This window comes from Papio anubis, chromosome 16, assembly GCF_008728515.1.
Source record: "Papio anubis isolate 15944 chromosome 16, Panubis1.0, whole genome shotgun sequence".
Lineage (NCBI taxonomy): Eukaryota > Metazoa > Chordata > Mammalia > Primates > Cercopithecidae > Papio > Papio anubis.
In genome coordinates, this window is record NC_044991.1 from 45,374,857 (window position 1) to 45,402,634 (window position 27,778).

The following is a 27,778-nucleotide window of genomic DNA, read 5'->3' on the forward strand; positions in this document are numbered from 1 at the left end:
TACATTGGATGCTTACAACTCTATGAGGATTGCCTGGGTCTGAAGGGATCTTCCTCCACCAAGATCCCTGGTGGCAGCTTCTATCTATGAAAGAGTCAAAAGATCTAGCCCCCTTCCCTCAACTCAGATGACTCTTGAAAGGCCCTCCCATCTCCTGAACTCCTTGTGGGATTTGTTGAGGCCTTTGCTGGGACTGCATCATCTCAATTCACTCCATCCCCTCTTTCCTTTCCAACTCCCCTCTCTCCTGAGCCACGCCATTTCCTTCTCTGCCTCACAGGTGCTGATCCCAGGAGCACACCCTAATAACCTTCCTGCATTCAGGCCACCATCTCAGAGTACGCTTCCTAGGAAACAACTTTTCATGGGTATTTTTTTTTTCCTGATAAAATGTAAGAAATTTCTTTAGAAAAGACAAGAAGATTAGACCTGCTGGTTTAATAGAGCAAATACATTGAAAGGTTAGAAAATAGATTGCAGGTCTGAAGCCTAAGCCTTCCGAGAAATGCCACACCTGAGAAATTTACATTTGATTCAGTCTTTGTCTCAGTGCTCTGAAATGTACTGATTTATTATGCATTAGTTACTTGTACCTGGGGAGCAGGCAGATTGGTGACAAGTGCCTCTAGAACAGTGCAGCTGGTGGGGGGAGGGGCCATGGAGATCACTCTGAGAATGCCCAAGGAGAATTCCCCTTCAAATCCCATTTTCCCAGTTACATTATCAGCTCTGCTAGGACCACAGAAACCTGCATCTCTGGAAGCATACTGAGTTGTCTCCTGCTTGGTTTAACTGTTTCTTTATCCTTTATAACTCAAGAACCTTTATGTCCTCAAAGCTGTCTGTGGCCATCATTTTACCAACAGAACCATTTCATTGTGATGGATGTGATGTTGCTATCCACATATCTGCCCAAACTAGAATTTGAGATTCCCCTATTTTCCTCCTTCTATCTTATCTTCTGTACATTCAGCCACCAAGACTTGTTGATACCTCCTAAATATTCTCTATGATTAATTTCCTTTTCCTTCTATCTGCCTCTTTCCTAGTTCAAGCACAAATAATCTCTTTTCTAAACTACTGTTAACTTTTTTCCTTGTCACTTTGCTTTTCGTCTTGAATTGGGACTCTGTCTCTGAAATCTATTAAATTCTCGAAATTCTTCACTTTCTTTTCATCCTTTCTCTTTTTTCTCTATGAACTTACCCTGGAAGATATTGTCTACTTCCCTGGCTTTGATTCCTGTTGACATGCTGAAGATAAACTGAAGATGTTACAATATCCCACTGAGACTTTTTCCAGAGGTCCAGACCTTTAATTTTAGCTGCCAGTTTTTCAAACTCAACTTGTCAAAAACTGAGTTGACCACTTTCTCCCTCCAACTGGATCTTGCTTCTCTATTATCCATCTCAGTGAATGACACCACCTTCTGCTACCTGTCATAAACCTGGATGTGGTCTTTGAATTGTCCTTCTCTCTATTTCCCTAGGTCAAATCAACCATCTCTAACTCCACCTCTTAAACATCTCCTGGCCTTTTCTCTTGTCACCACCCCTATTGTCACTACCTTGGTCCCAGGCCAACCATCTCACCTAGATTTTTTTAAACCTGTGTATCTGCATCAGCCCCTTAATTTCTTTTTTGATCTCTCCGTTGTCTTTCTGCAATCCATTTCTCATAGGGTAGAGAGAATTATCTTTCTGTCTACAAATATGCATTCCTTTGCCTGAAGTCCTTCAATGCTTTCCCATTGTTCTTATAATACATGTTCATGGCTTATAAAAAAACCCATTATAGTCTGGCCCCTGCTTGCCTCTCAGCAATCTTTCTCCCCACATACTCCCACTCTCATTCACACTAGGTCATTGGAATTCCGTGGTTCCTTGAATGCACAATGCTTTCTCTAACCTCTGGACCATCTGGCTCCATATTCTCTCTTCTTAGAGACTCCTTTTCCCTCTTGATTCACCCTTTGCCTTACTGTTTACTCATCAGCGTCTAGATCCCAATTTAGCTTTCTCTTTCACCCAGAAGTTTTCATTAAACACCAAATCAGGTTAGACATTTTTCTTTGCTCCCATGGTGCCCTGTGCTTACCTCTGCTTTGTCTTTTAGCAAATTCTACTGCTGTTTTATGATTAGCTTTCTGAGGGCAGGAACTGTGTCTGCCTTGGTTATTCTTATATCTCCAGATCATAGCACAGTGCCTGGCACAAAATATATGCTCAAAAATAATCCGACTTGATTAATGAATTAATGCATGCCTTGGCACAAGCAGTGCCTTCTTTTGAGAATGTTCTCCTTTGCACCCTTGCCAACTTGGCAAACTCCTGCTCACCATTCAAGCCCCAGCATCAATGTTTCTTGAATCCTTAAGGGAGTCACAATCCCTGTGACCCATATCACAATCTTCCCCTTCATCATCTTTTAGGATATTAAGGATATTTTAGGAAGTCTGTTTGCCCACCAGACTTCAAAATCTCTAATGGCAGAAACTGTCTTGTCATCTATGAATATTAGCATCCATTTTCTGGTATAGAGCACATGCTCAAATGCTTGCTAAAGGTTGGAGGGATTATAATAATAAAACTGGGTCTGATTTTTGTCTGAAGATGATACATTTGACTTAATATAGTTCCAAATAATTCCACATAGTTTGTTCCTGAATGTGTCCTGTAATAAGTGCTTCTCTTACCATGGGTACTAGTTGCTAAATTATAGGATTTTCTCAATTCCTTGAGGTTTGTATCTCACCAATGTTCCTTGTTTAGATGTTTTCAAGTTTCCATCTCATGGAATGATCCATGCCCATATATTATTCTAAACTAATTTTTAGAAAAAAGAGATTCATAACATCATAAATCCTTTGGACTGATTTGGAAAGTGCAATGCAGGATCTTTGCAGATGTCTGAATATTTTCTAGGCTGTCCTCAGTATTGTGCAAAAAAGAGATCATGTAGACTTTTACAGGCTAACTATCTAAAGTACCTAGATCAGTGATTCTATACTGTGGGTGATTTTGTGCTCTTTGAGACATTTGGCAATGTCTCGAGGTATTTGAGTTGTCACAGGTATTTATGTGAGCGACAGTGGCTAATCTAATCCATGGATGCTGTTAAAATTCTTTTTAAAAAAATTAAAAATTCTTTTAAAAATTATTTAACAGCCACAGATGCTGTTAAAATTCTTTTTTTAAAATAAACTTTTGTTCATTAAAAAAATGTTACAAAGGGAAAATACAAGATACAAACTGGCATATTTATAGGTTGCAGTACACACAATTGACCAACGATTACATCAAAATTATGTAAAGAACTCTTACAAACCAATAAGAAAAGACAAGTAAAAGTTATGAAAGATATTTCTCAGAAGTGAAAACACACAAGATCAATAAACCTAAGAGTGATCCAACGTCATTATTAATTAGTAAAATCACACACATGCAGAACAGCACAAAACCAGAATTCAAACCTGGATCCCTCTAATACCAAAATCCAGTATCTCCACTGCTCTGCGCCCATTCAGCTATTTTTAACCTGAGGATGGTAAGGAAGCTACTTGAGATTATACAGTGCTGCCCAGATATAATGCAAAAATTACTCTCTGTATACCAAATCTTTGCATTATATGGATTTTGTATACAGAGACTTGAATATTGACAAACCTTAAGTGACTAGTAATTGAGGTATTTTATAGGAGATGCTAAAAAATATTTCTGAAATTTGCTCCTCTAAGATGGAACAAATATTTTTCCAAAGTCAGTTTTGCATAAATCATTCTTTTAAATTTCTATTTAATTTTATTATTATTTTTGTTATTTTTCTGTAAGTTATTGGGGTACAGGTGGTATTTTGTTATGTGAGTAAGTTCTTTAGTGGTGATTTGTAAGATTTTGGTGCATACATCACCTGAGCAGTGATACACTGCACCATATTTGTTTTGCTTCCAATTATGTGGTCAATTTAAGAATAAGTGTGATGTGGTGCTGAGAAGAATGTATATTCTGTTGATTTGGGGTGGAGAGTTCTGTAGATGTCTATTAGGTCCACTTGGTCCAGAGCTGAGTTCAAGTCCTGAATATTCTTGTTAATTTTCTGTCTCATTGGTCTAATATTGACAGTGGGTGTTCAAGTCTCCCGCTATTATTTTGTGGGAATCTAAGTCTTTTTGTAGGTCTCAAAGAACTTGGTTTATGCTTTAATCTGGGTGCTCCCGTATTGGGTGCATGTATATTTAGGATAGTTAGCTCTTCTTGTTGCACTGATCCCTTTACCATTATGTAATGCCCTTCTTTGTCTTTTTTGAACTTTGTCAGTTTAAAGTCTGTTTTATCAGAGACTAGGATTGCAACCTCTGCTTTTTTTGCTTTCCATTTGCTTGGTAAATATTCCTCCATCCCTTTATTTTGAGCCTATGTATGTCTTTGCACGTGAGATGGGTCTCCTGAATACAGCACACCAATGGGTCTTGACTCTTTATCCAATTTGCCAGTCTTTGTCTCTTAACTGGGATATTTAGCTGGTTTACATTCAAGGTTTATATTGTTACATGTGAATTTGATCCTGTTATTATGATGCTAGCTGGTTATTTTGCCTGTTAGTTGATGCAGTTTCTTCATAGTGTCCATAGTCATTACAATTTGTTATGTTATTCCAGTGGCTGGTACCAATTTTTCCTTTCCATATTTAGTGCTTCCCTCAGGAGCTCTTTTAAGACAGGCTTAGTGGTGACAAAATCTATGAGCATGTGCTTGCTGTAAAGGATTTTATTTCTCCTTTTCTTATGAAGCTTAGTTTGGTTGGATATGAAATTCTGGGTTAAAAATTCTTTCTTTAAGAATGTTGAATATTGGTCCCCACTCTTTTCTGGCTTGTAGGGTTTCTGCAGAGAAATGTGCTGATAGTGTAATGGGCTTCCCTTTGTGAGTAACCTGACCTTTCTCTCTGGCTGCCCTCAACATTTTTTTCTTCATTTCAACCTTGGTGAATCTGATGATTATGTGTCTTGGGGTTGCTCTTCTTGAGGAGTATCTTTGTGGTGTTCTCTGTATTTCCTGAATTGGAATGTTGGCCTGTCTTGCTAGGTTGGGGAAGTTCTCCTGGATAGTATCCTGAAGATTGTTTTCCAGCTTGGTTCCATTCTCTCTGTCACTTTCAGGTATATCGATCAAACATGGGTTTGGTCTTTTCACATAGTCCCATATTTCTTGGAGACTTTGTTCATTCCTTTTTATTCTTTTTTCTCTAATCTTGTTTTCACGCTTTATTTCATTATGTTGATCTTCAATCTCTGATATCCTTTCTTTCACTTGATCAGTTCAGCTACTGATGCTTGTGTATGCTTCACGAAGTTTTTGTTCTATGTTCTTCAGCTTCATCAGGTCATTTATGTTCTTCTCTAAACTGGTTATTCTAGTTAGCAATTTGTCTAACCTTTTTTCAAGATTCTTAGCTTCCTTGCATTGGGTTAGAACATGCTCATTTAGCTCCAAGGAGTTTGTTATTACCCACCTTCTGAAGCCTACTTCTGTCAATTCATTAAATTCATTCTCTGTCCAGTTTTGTTCCCTTGCTGGCCAGGAGTTGTGATCCTTTGGAGGAGAAGAGGTGTTCTGGTTTTCAGCCTTTTTTGCGCTGGTTTTTCCTCATCTTCATGGATTTATCGACCTTTGGTCTTCGATGTTGGTGGCCTGCGAATGGGGGTTTTATGTGGATGTTCTTTTTGTTGATGTTGATGCTATTCCTTTCTGTTTGTTAGTTTTCCTTCTAACAGTCAGGCCCCTCTGCTGAAGGTCTGCTGGAGTTTCCTGGAGGTCCACTCCAGACCCTGTTTGCCAGTGTTAGTATTGAAATGTGAGGTATCATTACATTCATCATGCTCATTGCCTGGAGGTGTCTCCCAGTCAGGAGGCATGGGGGTCAGGGATCCACTTGAGGAGCCAGTCTGTCCTTTAGCAGAGCTGGAGCGCTGTGCTGGGAGATCTGCTGCTCTCTTCAGGGCCAGGAGGCAGGAACGTTTAAGTCTGCTGAAGCTGCACCCACAGCTGCCCCTTCCCCCCAGGTGCTCTGTCCCAGGGAGATGGGAGTTTTATCTGTAAACCCCTGACTGGGGTGGTATTTGGTTACATGAGTAAGTTCTTTAGTGGTGACTTGTGAGATTTTGGTGCATATATCACCCGAGCAATATACACTGCCCAGAGAGGAGGAATCTAGAATGGCAGTCTGGCTACAGCGGCTTTGAGTAGCTGCGGTGGGCTCCGCCCAATTCAAACTCCCCCCGCCCCCTCACCCCGCCCGAGGCTTTGTTTACACTGTAAGGGGAAAACGGCCCACTCAAGCCTCAATAATGATGGATGCCCCTCCTGCCACTAAGCTCAAGTGTCCCAGGTCGACTTCAGACTGCTGTGCTGGCAGCAAGAATTTCAAGCCAGTTGATCTTAGCTTGCTGGGCTCGGTGGCAGTGGGATCCGCTGAACTAGATCACTTGGTTCCCTGGCTTTAACGCTCTTTCCAGGGGAGTGAACGGTTCTGTCTTGCTAGTGTTCCAGGTGCCACTGGGGTGTGAAAAAAAAAATCCTGCAGCTAGCTTGCTGTCTGCCTAAATGGCTGCCCAATTTTGTGCTTGAAACCCAGGGCCCTGGTGGTGTAGGCACCTGAGAGAATCTCCTGGTCTGCGGGTTGCAAAGACTGGGGGAAATAGTATCTGGACCAGAATGCACTGTTCCTTGTGACACAGTCCCCCACCTCTTCCCTTGGCTAGGCGAGGGAGTTCCCCAACCCCTTGCACTTCCCAGATGAGGCAATGCTACACCCTGCTTCGACTTGCCCTCTGTGGGCTGCACCAAGTGTCTAACCAGTCCCAGTGAGATGAGCCAGGTACCTCAGTTGGAAATGCAGAAATCACGTTCCTTCTGCATTGATCTTTCTGGGAGCTGCAGCCCATCTTGCCAGCCACACTGGTTATTTCCTTTCTTCTGCTGGGTTTGCATTTGGTTTGTTCAAGTTTCTCTGGTTCCTTGAGGTGTGGCCTTAGAGTGTCTATTTGTGCTCTTTCAGACTTTTTGATGTAGGAGTTTAGGGCTATGAACTTTCTCTTAGCACTGCCTTGGGTTTTGATAAGTTGTGTCATTATTGTCATTCACTTCGAAGAATTTTTTAATTTCCATGTTGATTTTGTTTTTGACCCAGTGCTCATTCAGGAGCAAGTTATTTAATTTCCATGTATTTGCATGGTTCTGAAACTTCCTTTTGGAGTTGATTTCCAGTTTTATTCCACTGTGGCCTGAGAGAGTGCTTGATATTATTTCAATTTTCTTAAATTTATTGAATCTCGTTTTGTGGCCTATCATATGGTCTATCTTGGAGAAAGTTCCATGTACTGTTGAATAGAATGTGTATTCTGTGGTTGTTGGATGGAATGTTCTGTATATGTCTGTTAAATCCATTTGTGCCAAGGTATAGTTTAAATCCATTGTATCTTTGTTGACCTCCTGTCTTGATGACCTGTCTAGTGCTGTCAGTGCAGTATTGGAGTCCCCCACTATTATTGTGTTGCTGGCTATCTCATTTCTCAGGTCTGTTAGTAATTGCTTTATAAATTTAGGATCTCCAGGCTGGGCACAGTGGCTCACACCGGTAATCCCAGCACTTTGGGAGGCCGAGGTGGGCAGATCATGAGGTCAGGAGATCAAGAGCATCCTGGCTAACATGATGAAACCCCGTCTCTACTAAAAATACAAACAAAAAAAAAAAATTAGCTGGGCATGTTGGCAGGTGCCTGTAGTCCCAGCTACTTGGGAGGCTGAGGCAGGAGAATGGTGTGAACCCGGGAGGCGGAGCTTGCAGTGAGTCGAGATCATGCCACTGCGCTCCAGTCTGGGTGACAGAGTGAGACCCCGTCTCAAAATAAATAAATAAATAAATAAATTTAGGATCTCCAGTGTTAGGTGCATATATGTTTAGGACTATGATATTTTCCTGTTGGACGAGGCCTTTTACCATTACGTGATGTTCCTCTTTGTTTCTTTTAACCACGGTTGCTTAAAGTTGTCTGATATTAGAATAACTACCCCTGCTCTCTTTTTGGTGTCCATTTGCATGAAATGCCTTTTTCCACCCCTTTACTTTAAGTTTATGTGAATCCTTATGTGTTAAGTGAGTCTTCTGAAGGCAGCAGATAGTTGGTTGGTGAGTTCTTACCCATTCTGTGGTTCTGTATCTTCTAAGTGGATCATTTAGGCAATTTACATTCAATGTTAGTATTGAAATGTGAGGTATCATTACATTCATCATGCTCATTGTTGTCTGTGTACTTTGGGTTTTTTTCTTTTTTGGTTTTGCTTTTTAACTTGTGTGTGTGTGTGTGTGTGTGTCTGTGTGTTTTAATGGGTCCTGTGTGATTTATGCTTTAAAGAAGCTCTGTTTTCCAGGATTTGTTTCAATATTTAGAGCTCCTTTTTTTTTTTTTTTTTTTTTTTTGAGACGGAGTCTCGCTCTGTCGCCCAGGCTGGAGTGCAGTGGCCGGATCTCAGCTCACTGCAAGCTCCGCCTCCCGGGTTCACGCCATTCTCCTGCCTCAGCCTCCCGAGTAGCTGGGACTACAGGCGCCCGCCACCTCGCCCGACTAGTTTTTTGTACTTTTTTTTAGTAGAGACGGGGTTTCGCCGTGTTAGCCAGGATGGTCTCGATCTCCTGACTTCGTGATCCGCCCGTCTCGGCCTCCCAAAGTGCTGGGATTACAGGCTTGAGCCACCGCGCCCGGCCTAGAGCTCCTTTTATCAGTTCTTGTAGTGGTGGCTTGGTATGAATTCTCTCAGCATTTGTTTGTCTGAGGATGACTGTATCTTTCCTTCATATATGATGCTTAGTTTTGCTGTATACAAAATTCTTGGCTGATAATTGTTTTGTTTGAGGAGGCTGAAGATAGGGCCCTAATTCCTTCTTAGCTTGTATGGTTTCTGCTGAGAAATCTGCTGTTAATCTGATAGGTTTTCCTTTATAAATTACCTGGTGCTTCTGTCTCACAGCTCTTAAAATGGCTTCCTTTGGATAACCTGATGACAATGTACCTAGGTGAAGATCTTTTTGTGATGAATTTCCTGGGTGATCTTTGTGCTTCTCGTATTTGCATGTCTAGGTTTCTAGCAAGGCCAGGGAAGTTTTCCTCAATTATTCTCCCAAATTTGACTTCCAAGCTTTTAGAATTCTCTTCTTCCTCAGGATCACTGATTATTCTTAGGTTTGGTTGTTTAACATAATCCCAGACTTCTTGGAGGTTTTGTTCATATTTTCCTATTCATTTTTCTTTGTCTTTGTTGAATTGGGTTAATTCAAAGACCTTGTCTTTAAGCTCTAATTTCTTTCTTCTACTAGTTCAATTCTATTGCTGAGACTTTCCAGAGCATTTTGCATTTCTAAAAGTGTGTCCAAAGTTTTCTTGAATTTTTATTTTTTTACTTTAAGTCATCTATTTCCTTGAATATTTCTCCCTTCACTTCTTGTATCTTTTTGTTTGCATTTTCTTGCATTGGGCTTTGCCTTTCTCTGGCCTCTCCCTGATTAGCTTAATAACCTCCTGAATTCTTTTTTAGGTAAATCAGGGATTTCTTCTTGATTTGGATCCATTTTTGGTGAACTAGTGTGATATTTGGGGGGGTGCTGAAGAGCCTTGTTTTGTCATATTATCAAGATTGGTTTTCTGGTTCCTTCTCATTTGGGTAGGCTCTGTCAGAGGGACGGTCTAGGGCTGAAGACTGTTGTTCAGATTCTTTTGTCCCACAGGGTGTTCCCTTGATGTATTACTCTCCCCCTTTTCCTATGGATGTGGCTTCATGTGAGCTGAACTGCAGTGATTGTTGTCTCTCTTCCGGGTCTAGCCACCCACCGAGTCTACCTGGCTCCAGACTGGTACTGGGGTTTGTCTCCACAGAGTCCTGTGATGTGAACCGTCTATGGGTCTCTCAGCATTGGATACCAGTGCCTGTTCCAGTAGAGGTAGTGGAGGGTGCAATGGACTCCATGAGGGTCCTTAGCTTTGGTGGTTTAATGCTATAGTTTTCAGATGCTGTTAAAATTCTTACAATGCCCAAAGAATTGGTTCAAAATATTAATAGTGTTAAAGGTGAGAAATCAGATTTAGATGAAATAAAAATGTCCCAGTTCACTCAAATGCACTTTCCTTTTCAGGATACAGCATAAGTAATACCCAACTTACAACTAGAAGACCAAAGTACAGTCCCACCCAGGAGCACTTGCTCTTATATTTTGATGTTTTTATTTTCAAAATTATATTTTAATATCTATCTCATGGGGTTGTTACAGAAATTAAATATTATAAGGTATGGGAAAAGCCTTAGTTCAGTATCTGGCAAATAGTAGTTGCCCATGAGATGTTTGTAAAAACAGGTCCATAAACCCATGGGGAATGGGGTTTAGGAAGTGGAGATGAATGAAATTTACACTGAATAGTTCCTGAGCACCTCATGCTTTCTAGGATCTGCACCTGTATCACCACTTCTGAGAACACTTTAGAGAGTAGTAGGCATTGACAAAGATCCAGGGAGGTGTGCATACGTACTCTTTGTTCTTTTCGTTCCACGGCTGCATTGCATTTTTCTATTCCCCAGTTTCTCATAAAGTCTCTGAGATAGCCAAACAGGGTTCCAATTCCATACCCCATGTAAGTGAAAACCATAACATGAAGGGGTGCTTCTTCAAAGGATTCAACAATGAGCTTATCATAAAAATGTGTCCTCCCATTTTGCTGAAAACACAAAAGAAAATCCAAGGTTAGCATTCTCCTGTTACAAATATACTATGATACTTAAAACTGTCAACTTTCAACCCTTTAAATTCCAAAGGCCATATTTAAGATTGTAAAAAAATTAGAAACTGATCATTGAAGAGGGAAATCAAAAATTCAAACTTTGTTTTACAAGCCGTAGTAACATAATTGATTCAAGCAAAAGTTCTCAACAGAAACTCAAACCACTGTGTGAAGAGTTAATGAGGAAGAACTTATTTGCAAGTTGCTAAAGTATGACCCCATAGCTTACTTCCTAATCACAAACATGGGGTCGTTACCTTAACCAGGTGATCAAATTGTATCACAAGTGTTGGAACAAGCAGCCAGTCTACACTCCCGTTATGTGTAATATTCAATACACAGCAAACCTATGAAATATTTAACCTGAACTTAGTCAAGCTCTTATGTTTAACTTCCATTTTACAAGAAACACTAGCCTAAAGGAACATGGTAAATGACCTTATGTGAAAACAACCAGATAATCCAGAATGTAGAGCTTTCTATAGGACAACTGTCCTGATCTTTTAAAAAAGTCATTTCTGATAAAAGAAGGGTGGACGAGAGGACTTAAGGGAAACAAGTACATCTAGTGTGTGTTCCTTCATCAAATTCTGTTTTCTTTCTGTAATTTTTGTGTGAAAAACCAGGTGAACGACAAACTTTGAACAACTGTGGAAATCCAAATGAGGACCATATATATATCTTATTAAAGAATTATTAATTTTATTAGGGAAGATAGAGATATTTTTAGTTATATCACAGAATGTTTTAATCTTTATAGATGCATGCTGAAGTATTAAGGGGCAAAGCATTATAACAGCTGTAGTTCTCTTTAAAGTGGTTTGTCAAAATTGCATAAAAACATAAAGCAACTTTGAGAAATGTTAACTCTCGAATCTGGATGGAGAGTATATAGGTGTTCATTACATATTTTTTTCTACTCTTCTGTATGCCTGAAATTTTTCATAGTAAAAAGTTTTAAAAATTGTCTGTTTTATTTCACTTTTCAGTAGAAAGTAGACTTTTAGCACCAAACCATTCTGATGACTGTTTAATTGATTTGCACATAGTAGGTCAAACAATGTCTGGTCAATTGATTAGTAAATACATATTTCTAATGCTAATATTTAATTGTTTTAGTCCTTAATAAATATTTATACATTCACTTATTGTTTCATTCAATAAATATAAATCAATCTGCAGATTCCCCATTTCTTAATGAGGTGACACACAAAAAATGTTTTGAACACTTGCAATACATAGCTTTTAGTGATTTACAAAAAGTTATCAAATCTCTACTAATATTTGATGTACCAACTTAGCTTATACATATATATGTATGTAGAATGATTTATTATATTAAATCATGTACATTTGAAATACTGTTTTTGCCATTTTCCTAATCTTTGTCATTATAATCAACACAGTTTTCCAGAACATATTATCTTCATTCCCTCTACATTGTTTGAGAAGCAGAATTTTTGGAATCTCTGTGATTTAGTCACTGGAAGTTTTATCCCAAACCATAAAATAGATGAAAAGCAAATCAGTCTGGTAGATGAATATTTTAAATCTCTACATTATTATCCTTTAAGAAATTTTTAGAAACCTTTTTATAGTGATATCTAACATTTGAATTCTTAAGTCAAAACACAAAATATTATTAAGATGACTTGCTTCCTTATTTATTTATTATTTCGGGTTACCTCTATAGATACCCCAAACTAACAGTGGTGGATGTTCCCATCTAGTGTGTCATCACAAACACTACTTGATGGTATAAAATAATGAAAATGAAAGAGCATTTGTTAATATGCAGTCTTGAGTAAAAGTTATACTCTTGACCTGTATATAGGACATTTGTTGCATGCCTTCCATGAGCAAGCAACATGTTCAGCACTGGGAATTCAAAGATGAACAAGACAGACTCCATTCCTACTCCTCCCTCTAACTACGTCCTTACACCAGTCATGTAGGTCTGACGGATGGCTGATCTTGCTATGCTATTTTAGTACAAACCTTTGGCTCCTTTCCTTGGGTCTGTTCTGCACTTGACCTTTGGACTACATTGATCTCCACAATTCCAGGTGACCTCCTGGCCCACTTAAGATCCACCTCCCGCATCTTTCTGCATCACAGGGACATAAAATTGGCTTCCTTGTTGGATTTGTCCAGACTCTAGCAAAAGGGACTCAGAGTCTCATGAAGGAAGACATGTCGGAACTTTTAAACTGATTAGATATGAAGTCAAGGAAGAGGAGAAAGAAAACTATCTGCAAGGAGCAGTATAATAATCTTGATGAGAAGAAATAAGGATTTGGAAGGAGGGCTGCTTTTTGGAGAGAAGACATGATGAGTCTGTGTAGAACGTGCTAATTTGGGGGTGGTAATTGCCTGCATAAATTCCCAGAGCACTGAGGAACATAGGAGAAAAGAAAGACCCTGACTGAGTCGATTACTATGCGCCACAGTTTAAGTCATGGTTGAAGGTAAATAAGGCACAAATCATAAAGAGGGGAGAGCAGTAGGCTTGGGACAGAATTTGTGGACACAGTGCTTTTTTGGGTACCACAGAAGAAAAAGAGTGAATAAAGAGAACCCAGTGTAGGTGACCTCAGAACCTTAATTTAACTTGCTCACAAATTAACTCCTTTGGCTGACTTAGAGAATGGCTAAGTTATGTGGGTGTATATAAAGACAGAAAATGTGAGGACATTCAAGTCCAACCCATGGCAATCAGCAGGTTTTCTCTTTTTCCTTTCCTGGACCCATCTTCATTTCTGAGCTTCACATGTAACCAAATCAAGTGACACTTTTCTCTTGAAATCCATAGGCAGTTTCTGCTTGAACTGGCTCTGAGGCAACCCTGCACCGTACATCACAGATAGTCTACCTAGATGCAAATAAAACCCTCAGTTGGTTGCACAGACTGGGACTATATGTAACTATTTATTTGCCCCTGTGACTTGTTCTGAAAGAAAGTAATAAAATGAAGGAGAAAATTTCAACAATGTTCGTCAGCTCAAACCAGTATCTACTCTCCTCTCATGTAAATAGATACATTTTAAATTTAATGTCACTTAATTAATTTTATTTGGCAGAGGAAAAATGAGATACCTTCACAGAGAAAAAAGTTGTCTGGCAATGTATTGGTCTCCTTAAAAGACAGCTAGTGACTCACTATATTCTTTTACTTATAATTGAAGTCAGTCACACCTCCCAGGAGGAATTCCTTAATCTGTTGTTGGATAGTTACCTTGAAATATAAAATTTCATCCTATCAAAGTAAATGAAGCATAAAATCTTGCTTAATAAGTTTACATTTATTAAGCACTTGCTATTACTGCAGATAAGCACTGTTATTTGTAATACGCTTTGGCTTGTTCTACCTTTTCTTTCACAGCCTTAAAAATAAACAGATCCTGAGCCACAATGCCTACAGTATCTAGTCGTTTGGGATACTGTGACATCCTGGGGTTTGTTTACTTCCTGCGCTCTGTCATATCTGGAAATAAACTGGAATATGCAGGGAGCCCTTTACAGACAATTATTCTTCTGTTCAACAGGTAGCTCTTTTACTGGCTGTCCTAGGCTAACATTAGAGGAGATACACAATCAATAAATACAGTATGTTTCCCCCAGAATCGATAGTGCAATAAATAGGGGTGTGTGTGTGTGTGTGTGTGTTTGTGGTGGGGACACAAATGACCATAACATAGAGCAAAATGTGAATATCATAGGATGATGCAAATGAAGGGACCACATCACACTGGGTGATCAGGAGTGATTCCTGAGGAGGTTGAAATGGAGCCTGGTGTTGCTGGGCGGTCGAGCATAACAATGAAGATGATTTGCTCAGGGGTCAGACTTTCCTTTGCTGACTGTGTGACCTTGTGAAAGTCACTTAATTTTTCGAGCACTCAAATGTCTCCAGTGCAAAGTGGGGCTAGTAAAGGTCATTTTGAAAATTAAGTGAGCTAATATATGCAGGTTACCTGCCACAACACAAAAACTCATTAAATGTTATGATTTTTGTTAAATATTCTGAATAGAGATGATAGATGAAAACTATTAGAATGGATAATGCTGCTTTTAGAGACATAGTTGAGAAAAAAGAGAAAGACAATATTTAACTCTGTCATATATATTGACCAAGGATATATGGCTTCCTTGCTGGATTTGTCCAAACTCCAGCAAAAGGGACTGAGAGTCTGACGAGGAAAGACATGAGACCAAGGATATACATTGACCTAGGATATATTGATCAAGAATATAATGTGTCAGCCGGGTGCGGTGGCTCACGCCTGTAATCCCAGCACTTCGGGAGGCCGAGGTGGGTGGATCACCTGAGGTCAGGAGTTCAAGACCAGCCTGGCCAACATGGTGAAACTCTGTCTCTACTAAAAAATACAAAAATTAGCTGGACGTGGTGGTGGGCGCCTGTAATCCCAGCTACTCAGGAGGCTGAGGTAGGGAGAATTGCTTGAACCCGGGAGGCAGAGGTTGCAGTGAGCCGAGATTGTGTCACTGCACTCCAGCCTGGGTGACAGAGCAAGACTCCATCTCAAAACAAAACAAAACAAAACAAAACAGAAACAAGAAAAAAGAATATAATGTATTAATACCTAGGGAGAAGAGGGAGAATGAGGGTCCTCTAAGGAGACAGCAAGTGGGAGAAGGGAGGAAGAGGTAAGAGATTGAAGAGTGATACAAAGTTGAGATACTGAAGTTCAACAAGACCATTGTATGCGGGGACTCTCACAAGAAAACTTGAGTAAGTAATTTTATCAACCTGTTATCCCTACAGTTTTATCAGACTGCAGGTACTTAAGGAGAGAGACAATGTGAAGGCAATGGGACAGGGAGCTGAGACGACTTATTAAAGAAGTGTAGTGGTAGGGAAGAGGACAGAGAGAAGGTGGTGGCTTTGGTTACTAACAGTGAGAGGAGTTGCTTATTTTTTAATAAAGAAATACTGAGTGTATATAGGAGCTTAGAAAAATATTTAATAGATTAAGCATAATTGTAGAAAAAGGTAAGAGACAGTAAAATTCCTGGAACATGACCCCTGGAGGGATGCAGGATGAAGAGCACACGTGACTGTCCTGACCACAAGGATGCAGACTATCTCAGTAGCACTTTGAAAAATGTGTGGTGCAGTCACTTCCTGTGCTCTAGCTCTTTAGGGTATGATACAAAAGGATGAGCAAATCTAAAACCAACTTAATGCTGCAAATTCACCATCCATTGACAAACAGACTTTTGTTCTCAGAATGAGGCAGCCCATGCAACATGACACATTCCCTTGCACTGCTGGGTTAGTCATTGAAAAGAAAAGTCAGGATGAGAATGAGGCGGAAGAGGAGGCTTTCAGGCCTTAGTTGCTATACAAGGGCAGGAAGGTTGGGGATAAGATTGGCTCAGGGAGGACAAAATGGCAACGGAAATCTAGAACACTGGAGCTAACTAGAGGGCCATGTTCCTTTCTGAAATGGAATGTATTTGGGGTTTTCCACATCATGACCAAGATTGGCCTAGATCCTTCTCTGAGGGAGAACACCTTCTTCCAAGGTGTTCCAAGGACACTGGTGTTTAAGAATAAATCTCTGCCTACATTGTAGCAGTTAGGTTTTGAGTAGGGAAACAGGACCACTGTGAGTGTTACAGAATAAGAGATTTACTTTAAACATTATATGGTGTTCAAACATGGGAGCTAGTTAAAAATCTATGGAAGGTAAATCATTTCCCTGCTGGTGGCATAAAGAGCTTCAGAGATCATCTTCACAGTAGAAATAAAGCACGACTGGTAAAAATTATAAAAATATAACTTTTTAAAGTATTTGGACATTGTCTTAAGGGCATATAGCAAATGAAGAAATATTGTTTTAAGGAAATACACTAAATATCAAAAAAGAACACTGAGAGTCTGTGGCATTGAGCCATGACCTACTCTCTCCCTTTACCTCCCAGTTCAGCAAGTAAAAACATTCTACTTTGAGCAGGTGGCCAAGAAGATGAGGCTTCCTGTCCCCTGCTTCAGGCAAAGGTTATGGTATTTCTTTGAGAGGGGCAAGCAACCATCTTTTTTTATCACTCTCAGTTCTGTTTTGCAGAGGCTAAATTCTGTGCAAGTGTGTCTGAGAGGTTGAGGGTTTGTTTCCTCTAATGAACACCCACTCCTAGGGTAGAGACTCTGTATCAGACATGGCATGCTGGGAATACTGGGGCCCCAATTACCCTTCCTCCAGCACACTAGCAGGATAGAGGTTCCATGGTGGAAGAGGAAAGCCAAGAAAACCAGAAGGTATTGCCCGACTTAAAGCCACCATCCTTTCCCTAGCTCTGAAGCAGTGACTCATTGGCTTTGCCCAGTGGGACAGAGAGCTCTAGAGCATTCCCCAAGATAACTTATCTTATTTGGTACAAAGAGTAGGGAAGTTCAAGATTAAAGAGTGCTCTGGAAAACAGTGGAGATTCTGGTGGCAAGCACTTTAAAACAGACTGGTAGCTCTGTAAAAGCAACAAGCTAATCTTTATGTAGGTAGTTTAGTCAGAGAGAACCAGGGAAATTGACAGCTATGAAGAGCCCTCTTAGGATCAGAATAAACCTCAAAGGCTAAACACACCAAGGATCATGAATTTAATTGGATCAGATTGTGAAGCAATTTATGCCCCAGGGCACTGTCAAAACCAATAGAGCAATCAGGCAGCAAGTAGTGGAGACTCACAGTTGGGAGTGATACTAACAGAGGAAGATAGTTTACAGAGTGATTTGGGAAAGGCACAGTCATATAGAAGCTTTCTAAAACCACTGTCATTTCAACGACATGCTGAAGTCTGCACTCTCTAAGGCGCAACCTGAGAGGTTTTACACTGTGAGGTAAATACACTTTATGAAAATAGCTCATCTAAGTCACTAAAAAAAGAAGCCAATACAGCAAAGACAATCCTCTGGTGGGGGCGGGGGGTGGGGGCAGTGGTTACTATTCAGAGTTGCTACAGTTTATTTCAAATGTTCAGTTTTAGGCCAAAAATATGAGTCATGTAAAGAAACAGAAAAATGTGGTCTACGTAAGAACAACAGATATTGCTTATGAGAAGGACCAAGATGTTGGACTTAGTAAATACTGCCACGTGGCTGTTACAAATATATATGAAGAACTAAAAAAAACCATGTTAAAGGAGTAAAAGAAGGTATGATGACAATGTCTTATCAAATAGAAAATATTTATAAAGAATAGAAATTACAATAAAAAGAACCAAATGGGAATTCTGAAATTGAAAAGGGTAATAACAGAAACAAAAACTTACTAGAGGGGTTCAGTAGCAGATTTAAACTAGAAGACCAAAAAATTAGAAAACTTTAAGATAGAGAAGGGGAATTTATACAATACAAAATACAAACAAACAAAAAGCCAGAGGAAAAAAATGAAGACAAGTGAACAAGGTCTCTGAAACATGTGGGATACCATTGAGTACACCAAGATACACACAATATGAGTGTTAGAAAGAGAGGAGAGAAAAAGGAACAGAACAAACATTTCAATAAGTATTGGCTGAAAACTCCCCAAATTTGATGAAAAACATTAATCATACCTATGAAAGCTTAATGATATCCAATTGAATAAAGGCAAAGAGATCTGTTATCAGACATATTATAGTAAAAATGTTAAGAGACAAAGAGAAAATCTTAAAAGCAGCAAGAGTCAAACAACAGATCACATAAAAATGAACCCCAATAAGGCGAACAGCTTTCTTCTGAGTAGAAAAAATGGAAGCCAAAAGGCAGTGGGATCACATATTCAAAATGCAGAAGTATTTTAAGATGTCAACCAATAATCTTATGTTGGCAAAACCAGCCTTCAAAAATGAAGACAAAATAAAGATATTTCAGGATAAACAAAAACTGAGAGAATCTGTTAATAGTAGACCCACCTTACAAGAAGTATTAAAGGAAGGTCTTCAGACTGAAAGTAAGTGACTTCAGACAATAATTCAAGTCCAACCAAAAAAAAGGGGGGGGAGCACAGGAAAAGGTGATTATGAAATTATAAAAGTGGCTCACGCCTGTAATCCTAACACTTTGGGGGGCTGAGGCAGGTGGATCATGAGGTCAGGAGATTGAGACCATTCTGGCCAACATAGTGAAACCCTCTCTCTACTAAAATACAAAAATATTAGCAGGGTGTGGTGACACGTGCCTATGGTCCCAGCTACTTGAGAGGCTGAGGCAGGGGAATTGCTTGAACCCGGGAGGCGGAGGTTGCTGTGAGCCAAGATTGCACCACTGCTCTGCAGCCTGGAGGCAGAGCAAGACTCCGTCAAAAAAAAAAAGTATAAATACACATTTCTTCCCTTCCCTTTACTACTATTACATAATTTTAAAAGAAATTGTATAAAACAATATGTATAAATTAATTGTTGAACTTATATATATAGACATATATTATGCAAAAACAGCACAAAGAAATTGGATGTAAGCAAAACTATATTGAATTAAGGAAATTATACAACGTGGCAATTAGAGTCCACAGCAACTAATGAATAAAACCAGAAATGTTAAATAGGAAGGGAAATAAGAAAGTTGATGTAACAAACTCTTTCTCAATATGTATACACAAACACACACACACACACGTACATGCATACACATATATTTGGCATCCTTTCTTTTCCAGCTTCTTAAAAAAGACATAAAATTGTACAACACAGTATTTATAAGATTGTGCTGTTGATTTTATAAATAAATAGATGTCATAACAATAACAACATAAAAGGAAAGGTACGCTATATAGAAGTAATATTTCTATGTATCACTGGATTTAAGTTTGTATAAATTTGAAGTTGATTTTGGTACATTAACATAGGTATGGTAAGCCTCACAGCAACCAAGAAAACTCAAAAAAAGTGAAAAATTATTAAAATAATGAAAAATCCTACTAGAAAATATTCACTTAAAACACAGAATAAAGCACTAAATTAAGAATGGATAAACAAAAAGGACATGAGATATACAGAAGGCAAAAAGCAAAAATACATAAATGAAACGATCTCAATTATAACAGAAGATGTGAATGGATGAAAGGATCCAATCAAGTGCAGATTGTCAAACTGGATGAAAACAAAATCAAATCTAACTGTAAGATGTCTAGAGCAGATACACTTTTGATTCAGAGATGCATACAAGGTAAAAGTAAAAGAATGGGAAAAGATACATCATGAAAACAGCACTGGTAAGAAAGCTGAAATTGCTAACATAGTATCAGACAAAATAGATTTTAAAACAAAACTGTTGCTGGAGAGATAGATACTTTGTAATAATAAAATGGTTAATTCATTAGGAAGATGTAACAATAATAAACATATATGCATCTACCATCAACATCCCAAAATGTTTAAAGTAAAAACTGATAGAAGTAAAGAGAGAAGTAGAAAATTTCATGATAATATTAGAGTCTTTAATATGTTACTTTCAATAATGAATAAAATAACTAGGCAGAAGACCAACAAGAAAGTAGAAGACTTGAACAATAGTATAAACTAACTAGACTTAAGAGATATCTATAGAACACTTCTCCCCAAAACAGCAAATACACATTTTTCTAAAGCGCACATGGAACATTCTGCAGCTAGTCATAAAATAAGCCTCAATAAATGTAAAAGGCTTGAAATTATGCAAAGTATGTTCTCTCCAATCACAATGGAATTAGAAAACAATAACAGAAAAACTGGGAAAATTTACAAATATGAGGAAATTAAACAACATTTCCTAAATAGTAAATGAGTCAAAGAAGAAATCAAGTGAAATTAGAAGACACTTTGTGATAAATAAAAATGAAGACATGTATACCTAAACTTATTAGATACAGCTAAAGCAGTGATTAACAGGACATTTATAGCTCTAATGCCTATATTTTAAAAAGAAAGATCTAAATCAATAACTTATCACCTTATCTTAAGACAATGGAAAAAGTAAAACAAATTAAAGCTAAAGCAAACAGAAAACAATCACAAAAATTAGAGTGGAAATTAATGAAATAGATAACAGAAATAAGCTGGCTTTTCAAATAAATCAACAAAATTAACAAACCTTTGCTTGGATGGACCAAGCAAAAAGAGAAAACAGCGACATTGCTACTGACCTTACAGAAGTAACACTGATTATAAGGGAATGTGATGAATAATTATATGTCAACGTATTAGAATTAAAATGAAATGGACACTCTACGAAAGACACAAAATACAAAAAACCAACTCAATAAGAAGTAGAAAATCTGAATGGACCTGTAAAAATGAAGACATTGAATTAATAATTTGAAACTTCCCACAGAAAAAGTCCAATCCCAGATGTGAATTCTACCAAACATTTAAAGAATTAATGCCTATTCTTTACAAATTCTTCTAAAATATTAAGAAGGAAAAAATATTTCTGAATGCGTTATATGAGCCTTATATTATACTGGTGACCAAAATTATACAAAGACATCACAGGAAAAGAAAACTGCAGACCAATAATATATCAATGGTGAAATGATTTTTACACACCATGTGGCAGACAGAATACAGCTAATAATGAAGAGATATATATATATATATATATATATATATTCATATTTTTCTCTGTATTTCCTAGCCTTTCTTGCCATTATGGTAGGCCACGTGACTCATTGTGGCTGATGGACTCTGAGTGGAAATGGCATGTGTTACTTCTGGGCTGAGGGAGTCAGGAGCTGGTATGCCTCATCCATCTCTCTCTTCCTCTACCATTGAATCTTGCAAACCACCAGATCCAGATGGAAAAGCTACAAGGTGAAAGTGGTGCCTGATATTCAATGAACTTTACATGTTTGAAGAATAAAACTCATTGTTAAGCTAGTGAGACTTCTGGCTTTTCTGTTGCAGCAGTTAGCATTTTTGATCCTGATTAATCCACCCATCTAAAATATTTCAAGGATACATACTTTCTGCATCTCTAAGACTCATTTTATTCTTGATAACCTGAAGCCATGTCCTATTGTAGGAAATGAGCCTTCAAAGATTGTAGAAGATTCACACTTCATTCATAGTTATATAGGAGCACTTCTCCCTCAGACTCTGAACAAGTCCTATGGTCCAACTGTTATTACTACAAAAGAAATGAAACATAAAAATGGGGGTCAATTTGGGTTGCATGGGCATTAACACTGAGACTTGAGTGCAAGTGTGGCTTTACAAGACCACAAATTCTCCTTTCAAACAGATAATCTGGCGGGGTTTGTTATGTGATGTACTGTTGATTGCCTACCTTAAGGTCATATTCTTTATTTGTTGTAAGAAGAGCCTTGATGTTCAGTTGAAGGTGACCTTTCTCTAGCCTCAGGGGGTAAAGCATAATTGGTCCAAGATAGCCATAGTAGTCTTGCCAGTGACTGGTTTAGACATGGGCGTGAAGACCAGTCTTGGCCAATGGGAAGTGAGGGAAGGTCCACTGGGTGACTTCTGAGGAAGGCTTTATGTAAGAATAAAAATAGTTGGGGAAAAAAAGGAAAATGTCTCTGTTTTTCTCCAGACATTGTTGTGTCTGATTGGGATTTCTGGAATTACAACAACTTTCCTGTCGCCATAAGGGGAAGACTTTTTTTTTTTTATGCACAAAATATGGCAGAATGAAGAGATGGAAAATACTGGTTTTCAATTACATTGTTGAGTTACTGAATCAACAAAGCCAAGGACTACCCAATACTAGACTTGCTGTGAGAGAATGACAAAAGCCTCATTTTAATCTACCCACATTTGAGGCTTCCATTCCTTGCAGCGGAAAGGATCCATCAGTCAGTTCCCATCAGAGTAACAAAACTTGTAAACTAAATATGAGACAAACTGATGAGTCTCAGTGGAGAGGGCAGGACTGATGGCTATCTAGTACACACTGATATCTTCATCGCAGTTGTTTATGTCCCATATCCACTCTGATTGGTTAATGAATGCCCTAACCTGATTGGTAGTACCCTTGACCCTTGAACAACATGGGGGTTAAGGGTGCTGACCTTCTGTGCAGTCAAAAATCCATGTGTAACTTTTAACTTTCCAAAAACTTAACTGCTACTGTTAAAAGCCTACTGTTGATGGGAAGCCTTACTGATGAATAGTAGATTATCACATATTTTGTATGTTATATGTATTATATACTATATTCTTATAAAGTAAGCTAGAGAAAAATGTGTTATTAAGAAAATCATAAGGGAGAGGACTTGTATTTTCTGTTCATTAAGTGGAAGTAGATCATCGTAAAGTTCTTAATCCTCACTGACTTCACACTAAGTAGGCTGAGGAGGAGGAGGAGGCAGAGAAGAGGTTGGTCTTGCTATCTCAGGGGTGGCAGAGATGAAAGAGGTGGATGAGGTGGAAGGGGAGGAAGGAGAGGCGCGCTCAGTGTAATTTTTATTGAAAAAAATCAGTGTATAAGTAGATCCTAACAGTTCAAACTTGTGTTATTCAAGGGTCAACTGTATAGATTATGCACTTCTAGCAAGTATTTTTTTTTAAAATCATCACCTAATGATTGGTAAAATTCAGTTCTTTCCTCAGTAGAAAACTTTGCTTTTAGTCTCAACAATTTGAGTGTCTGATTGATTTCAAAGCTGCCATTTATTTCTCTTCTGAATACTTTGGAATGCCAATTAGCTATGACTGAAGTTATACAAGTGATATAGCACCAAAGATCATGAAAATGGAATGATACAAGAGTGATGAGAGTACAGTTCTACCTTACTTGGAAGGGCATATAATACAACTTAATTTGCCTTACTTAATTAGGGTGAATTCATTTCCCTAAATTGTCTGGGGATTTTAAGAAATGAGTATTTTAACAACAGCTTTATGACATGTGTTTTATAAATACAAATGTTTACAAATGCTTTATAAAACTCAAGTCTCAGCCCAGATCATTTGTTTACAAATAGGAGAGTTGCTTCTGTTTAGAGTGTGTCACTTGATTCTACATGTTTATATGTCATGTATGATAAACCTATTTGGACACAGCACCTTTCTGATAATTCTACTTTTGTTTTGGAAGGCACCAGGTGCAATTAATCATTGACCCACTGACAATTTATTGGTTGACAAATTTATCTGGACACAGCACCTTCCTGATAATTTTATTTTTGTTTCTGAAGGCACCTAGTGTAATTAATCATTGACCTGTTGGCAGTTTACTAGCAGACTCTGTAATAAAACAATGTTTCGCATGATAAAATCCAAGCTCCAAGAAAGCTCCTATTTAGCAGAACCAAGTAGGATAGCTGGAGTAGAAGAAATCTAGTTGCTCAGTCAACTCAAGTTGTTCAGGCCACTGAAATCTACTAATATTTAGGACAACTTGTAGTAAAATTTACTTTTTCAACAGCATCAAAACTCCAGCACCAAATCTATTTGTAATATTTTGTTATTGTCATTATTTTCTTACCAGTTCAATACTAAACCAAGTCTCATTGAGTGCCCATGTTACCAATTGTTCTGCCAGAAGACAGGAAATGTCCACAGAGAGACTGAAAGCTGACAAATGGTACATAGAGAGATGTCCAGGGAACAGCTGTGAGAACTGGGAGGAAGATGAAGCTAACGCTGGCTGGAAAAGGCAGTGGAGGTTTCACGAATGAGGGAAGAATTGATCAAAGTCTTGATGGTTGAGGAGTGGAAGGATAGGCACAGTAGCAATGAATAGAGAGAAAGATCCCCAAGATAGAATTGAGAACATCAGGACAGATACTCATCACCTTTCTCCTGGACCACTGTAATCACCTCCTGGGTGGTCTCTTTATTTGATTTCAACTCCTCAACTCTGCAGGTGCTAGACAATCCTTTCTCTAGCTCTAACATCAAACCATCATTTATAACAGCATTTTTTTGGTGAATAACAAAATATGTATTTACATGTAGAGCTAACACAAATGATACACTATTTAGTTCTTGATTTGGGGTAGTTTAATTTTATGTGTGATGGTAAAGTTTCTCATTGGGTTAAATTTTATTGAAGGTCTCTGTACTTCTTATATCTGTTGGCATCTTTCCCCAGATCTAGATGTTTTCAGCCACTCTCTGCAAATATAATTTCTGGTTTTTTTGCTTTCTTTTCTTCCTCAGGAACCCTTATCATGCAAAAGTTAGACCCCGTGATGGTGTCCCGTAATTCGTGTGGTCTTTATTATTTTTAATTCTCTTTTCTCCTCTAACTGGAAAATTTCAAATGTTTTCAATTCAAGCTCACTGATTCTTTCTTTTGCTTCATTGAACTGTTGTTGAAGCTTTCTCTTGAAGTTTTCAGTATAGTTGTGGTGTTCTTCACTTCTAGAATTTCTTTCTTTTAATGTCCCCTGTTTTTTTTTTAAACTTCTCATTTTGTTCGAGTATGTTTTCTAAATTTCATTCAGTTTTTTTATCTGTTTATTCTTGTGTTTCACTGAACTGCTTTAGGAGGACTATTCTAAATTCTTTGCCAGTCATTACATCTCCATTTCTTTTGCATTTATTCATAACAGCAGTTTCAAAGTTCTCCCTAGAGATGGCCATCAACAAAAAGAGTTGTGGGAAAAAAAAATGTACCCTTGTCCTATGCTGGGGATTTTCAGGTCAAAAACTAGGATGTAGCAGTCAGTGGAAATATCTTTCTTATTCCTCACTGTGTGCCCAGTGTCTGCACATGGCCTCAAACATGATGTGGGATAAATATTTGCTGATTGAATCAACTTATTAAGTGCTGTGAGCAATACTGAAGTGAAAAACCGTTTAACTTGGGAAACTTAGCACATATATCAAATACATTTATTTAACCTTTCATACAAATCTACCTACGTCATGACAAAAACTCTCTTTGGGAAGTGTTGGTTTTCAGTATAGAGCTTAGTTATTTAGCACAGAAGACAATAATCTGCCTGATCTCTGATGTTCCACCTTCCATTTGTTGCCTATGCAGTATCAAATGGCTTTCACTTCACACCCTGCTTTTTATTCCTTCCTAGCCTTTTTTCATACTGTCACTTTTCAGTAATTTCTTCAGTTTCTTCTCTTTCTTCCTAACTGTTCTCACCTTTCACTTCTCCCTCATCTCCACCTCACATACAGACACTCTTTGTCTGCCTTAAGTCACGGCTCTGGCTTCGCTTCCTAAAAAGATCCAGGCTGGATGTTCTCACTGCATAACACCATCATTACACTTACCACCTTGTATTACAAAAATATTTTTAAAAAGTTTTAATAGGCAAGTCACTTAATAAATATTTTCTGTTCATTAATGACAGAACAGAAAATAAAAGATCACTTGCAAAAATAATAGCTTCCATTATATCTTATTATCTTTTAAATATTTCAACATTATTATCTGGTGTGACAAAGACTGGCTATTCACCAAACCCATTTACCTCTCCTCCTCACAGCTAGGCTACATTTCCGACATCCCTTGAAGATAAATGTGGCCATATGACTGAGTTCTGATCAATGTGAAGTAACTAGAAGCAAAGTGTGTTACTACCGTGCCTAACTCATAAAAGTCTCTCTTCCCTGTTGCCACCTGATTGTTGATGGCCAACGTGACCTTGGAAGCTACACACTAAAGATTCCAGAACCTTTGTTAGCCTAGTTTTCTGAAGAAATGTGAGGAACAGAGTCCTTACCACCTCCCAACCCTACTTCTTATCACTACCAATTAGATTTATTATGAATAGAAATAAATTTCTCTTGGGTTATGCCATTGGGATTTGGTGGCTTATGTATTATGACACCTAGTGTTACCTTAATACATACATACTATAAGAATATTGTTAAATTCTTTCATTTCTAACCTTTGCTTAGAAGGGTTTGGTAGAAGTCTGAGAACTGAGTTACCTCCTCAAGGAAACATCTGTATTAGGAAACTCCTGGTCTGATCAAAATTCAAATCAAGGTCTGAGGAAGTTTAAGTATAAAATTAACTCTTTAGAAGACTCAAGTCTTAGTTCTTGATTGATTGAGCATATTTTTGTAAGTGTTAGGGTTCACTTACCCCAGAAGTCAAAGAGAGTGATAAGTTACAAATATGGAAACTTTGAGGGGTCAAGTTTTCCTATATTAGCTACTCCAGCCCTTTCTTTCTATTTATTAATCAGGTCAGTTCATAAGAGGTTAATTTAATTTCCCATCATCTTGAGTTTCCCATTCACCACCTGAGAAGTCAGCCAACAAGTCAGGGAGGATCTAAGGAGGGCCAAGGCTTCAGCAAGGTGCAGCCAGAGTGGTGAATGAAGGATGAAGGATTCCCACGAAAGGCAGGATTGCATGGAGGGGTCTAAGGTGAGTCCCAAGCAGAGTGTTGAGTGAATATCTGCTGAAGAAATGAGTGAATGAGGGAGAGCCAAGACTGGGAATGTTGAGAGAGATGGTAAAGACCTTCCAGGATAGGAGGACCAGTGTGGGCACCCATTGGTGGGTGGAAATGAGGGAACACAGCCTTGCATGGGCCTCTGGCTGGACCTTGAATGGTATATACTTGGTGATAAGCTGTAGAGAGTCCACTGGAATTGAATAATGGAAAGCCTTTGATAGCAGGGTAAGCCAGATTTTGTCTTTCAGGTAGTTGTGAAAGAAAGGTGTGCTTTCATTGGGATGTTCCCCTATCAGAACTGCAGAAGAAATGCAGGGCAGAAATATTTGTAAACTGGACCCCACTTGGAATGACAGCTAGGTTGGAAGCTCTAAGTCAATTGGACTTACTTCAGCTTTAGAGCTAAGTGGCTATCCTTCATCCTGCAATGACTGCATTATTCTGATCTTATTCATAACTGGCTGGCTCACTTGAGGAACACAGAGCTTTTATTAAGCTATTCTGATAAATCAGAGAAAACAATGCACTATTGGTTTGATATCTCTGAGAATAACTACCACCTTCTTGACCTATTATGATATGCCATGTGAGAACAATGCTTATCTCTAAGGTGCTCAAAATGCTCTTATTTACTTACATGC

General features: G+C 38.4%; 1 protein-coding gene across 4 annotated transcripts in view; it reads right to left on the minus strand.

Moving 5' to 3' along the window:
- SPTLC3 (serine palmitoyltransferase long chain base subunit 3) overlaps positions 1-27,778 on the minus strand; it is a 180,692-nt gene that overhangs the window by 123,535 nt on the left and 29,379 nt on the right. For all 4 annotated transcript variants that reach the window (XM_021921238.2, XM_021921235.2, XM_021921236.2 and 1 more), the window contains one exon: positions 10,577-10,762. In XM_021921238.2, the coding sequence (XP_021776930.1) occupies positions 10,577-10,762 (186 nt within the window). The remainder of the gene's footprint in view (positions 1-10,576; positions 10,763-27,778) is intronic.